This window comes from Sinocyclocheilus anshuiensis, unplaced genomic scaffold (genome assembly GCF_001515605.1).
Source record: "Sinocyclocheilus anshuiensis isolate Anshui unplaced genomic scaffold, SAMN03320099.WGS_v1.1 scaffold1277, whole genome shotgun sequence".
NCBI classification, from domain to species: domain Eukaryota; kingdom Metazoa; phylum Chordata; class Actinopteri; order Cypriniformes; family Cyprinidae; genus Sinocyclocheilus; species Sinocyclocheilus anshuiensis.
Window position 1 is genome coordinate 414,535 of NW_015549629.1, and position 2,525 is coordinate 417,059.

Sequence of the window (2,525 nt, forward strand, 5' to 3'; positions counted from 1 at the left end):
GGCACAAACGGCTCGATTAGTTCCGGGTTTGATGAAGGCCCGCCTTCCGAAAAACGAAATGTGACGTGATTGGTTAGCTATCCCAGTGGGCTGTGATTGGCGAACAGCTTTTAGACAGTGTTTCAGTACTGCCCCGCCCCTTGCTAAAGCAGTAAGTTTAGTTAAGGACGGCGTCAATATTGCCATATCAATTTGAGCCGGATTCAGACCCAGAGAATATTGAACAAGAGAATCGCGCAGAACATCTGCACGCACGGATATTGCAAGACATATTACAGTGGTAACGTTATTGTTTTTTTTGGCTAAATCACGTTTTAGACAGGATGTCAACAATCGCTTAAAAATAACTGCATTTACTATGTACAGATAAGTGCAACGGTAATATGTATTATGTTTATTGTTCTTTAATTCTAACATTATAACATGAATTGCAGTGAAACTGTTATACGGTTTAATTTATTTGTACCATAGTCCAGTGTTTCTCATGCGGCATATATATGCAAACTCATTCTCTGCCAGCAGGAGGCGCTATTGGAGTGTTAGAGATCAAGGTTTCCCCGGTAACAGCTGTACACAAAGCAGTGCTCCGCTCAAAAAAAAGAACTGCTTTATCAGACATTATATGCAAGATTAAATGAAAATGACATCCACTTTTCTGAAGACAGTCGGTTTCCTTCAGAAATACAGTGATATAAAAACACCCGCACTCAATGTATGGGAAACACTGTAGTCTCATAATTGAAGTGTAAATTCTGCAGATTACATCATTGTCCATTGTACTGTCAGCAATTTATTATACAAACGTTTTCATAATTGTAACATACATATTTACATACATAATTATTCATGTGCATGTGTAATAACTTGGGAAAACTTGAGGCTTGCAGCACTTCTTCTTCGTCGTCTTGTCTGATGCGCTCACTCAACCAAGCGTTCTAACCACGAGCTCGCCCCAACCATTCTAATTTCTGTAGGCGGGAATTATTTTAATGATATTCTAATGGACCGCTTTGTGATATCACAAAACCCGGAAAACAAACGCTGTAGTCCAAACGAGCCGTTCATTGTAGTTCTTGAAAAGGGATTTTTAAAAAACGAAATATCTCCCTTTAGCTTCTTAAGACCCGAGAAAAAAGTTTTAGGAAAAAGCAATTTTTTTCCATGTCTTTACATTGTTTAGAGCATTAAAAATAATGTAAAAAAAGATATATTAAAACAAAATATTTCATTCATAAGTTATGCTATGTCCTCGGTAGAGGACATCGGGACTCAATTTCTTTAAAAAATAAAAAAACATGAATGAACATGCATAGGCAAAAACAATTGATTTTTGAAATCACCAGTACATTTTTAGTTTTCAAGATTTTAAAAAAATCAAACTTTGTATAAAGATGATTCTCAACTATGTTATAACAGAACGATTCAATATACTATTTTTCTTCCTGCAAAATGTGTGTAAAATGGCCATAAACAGGTTTTCTCATTATATACAAAGTATCTATAAACGAAATCTAATTTGCATATTAATGTGTTTTTGGGGCAACATGTAATGAAAAAACAAGTGTAATAATGGGAGTAATAATTGCCGCTATCAGAAGTCCACCGAGCTGCTGATCCGCAAACTGCCTTTCCAGCGTCTGGTGCGAGAAATCGCTCAGGATTTCAAGACGGACCTGCGCTTCCAGAGCTCCGCTGTCATGGCCCTGCAGGAGGCCAGCGAGGCTTATTTGGTCGGTCTGTTTGAGGACACCAACCTGTGCGCCATCCACGCCAAGAGAGTCACCATCATGCCCAAAGACATCCAGCTGGCCCGCCGCATCCGCGGAGAGCGCGCTTAAACCCGCCGCATTGCACCCCAAAGGCTCTTTTAAGAGCCACCTAAGTCGCACTGAACGAGAGCATTTCACTGTAACGCTTAATATTACGAACAGCAAGTACAGTCGTGCTCACAAGTTTAATGAATTTAGTCTTGCGTCTTTTCGTTTTTTATGAAGCTTTAATTCTGTTATTGTAAAGGACACACACTGGGGAAGACATGACAAATATGCCACTTAATCATTTATTTGTTTCTCATGACATGCTGATTAAAATAAACACAATGAACTTACTCCTAAAATGCTTATGAATATAATACAGTCAGGTGCAACTATATAAGGGCCATTCTACAGAACTGGTGGAAAATGCTGTCCCACAATCAACAAACACATTTAAAATGCATTTAAGTATTCAAATCTTAGATGTTTGCAAATATCCTTTTGTTATCTATTGAAGCCCACAGCAATATTTAAAATATCTGTAAGCTTTATATGTATGTATACATTCTTTGTAAATGATGAAATAAAATTGTGCCCTGTATTTTCAGGTCTTTTTGACATTTTCATGTATGTTTTAGTTTTATTTCGTTGACTGAGAATGATTTTAAGTGCAGCCCTACATTTATGAGGAATTATTCCTGTCTTTCACCCACAGCTACATAGTGAGTAGATTGGTAGGTAGGTAGAAGTCACTACCTAACGCCTTTTTTC

General features: G+C 37.6%; 1 protein-coding gene across 1 annotated transcript in view; it reads left to right on the plus strand.

The window, feature by feature from the left end:
* LOC107659562 (histone H3.3-like) overlaps nt 1-2,068 on the plus strand; it is a 3,426-nt gene extending 1,358 nt beyond the window's left edge. Inside the window, exon 2 of the mRNA XM_016448551.1 lies at nt 1,563-2,068. Coding sequence (XP_016304037.1) covers nt 1,563-1,838 — 276 coding nt within the window. The 3' untranslated portion in view covers nt 1,839-2,068. The remainder of the gene's footprint in view (nt 1-1,562) is intronic.
* Nucleotides 2,069-2,525: the final 457 nt, after the last annotated feature.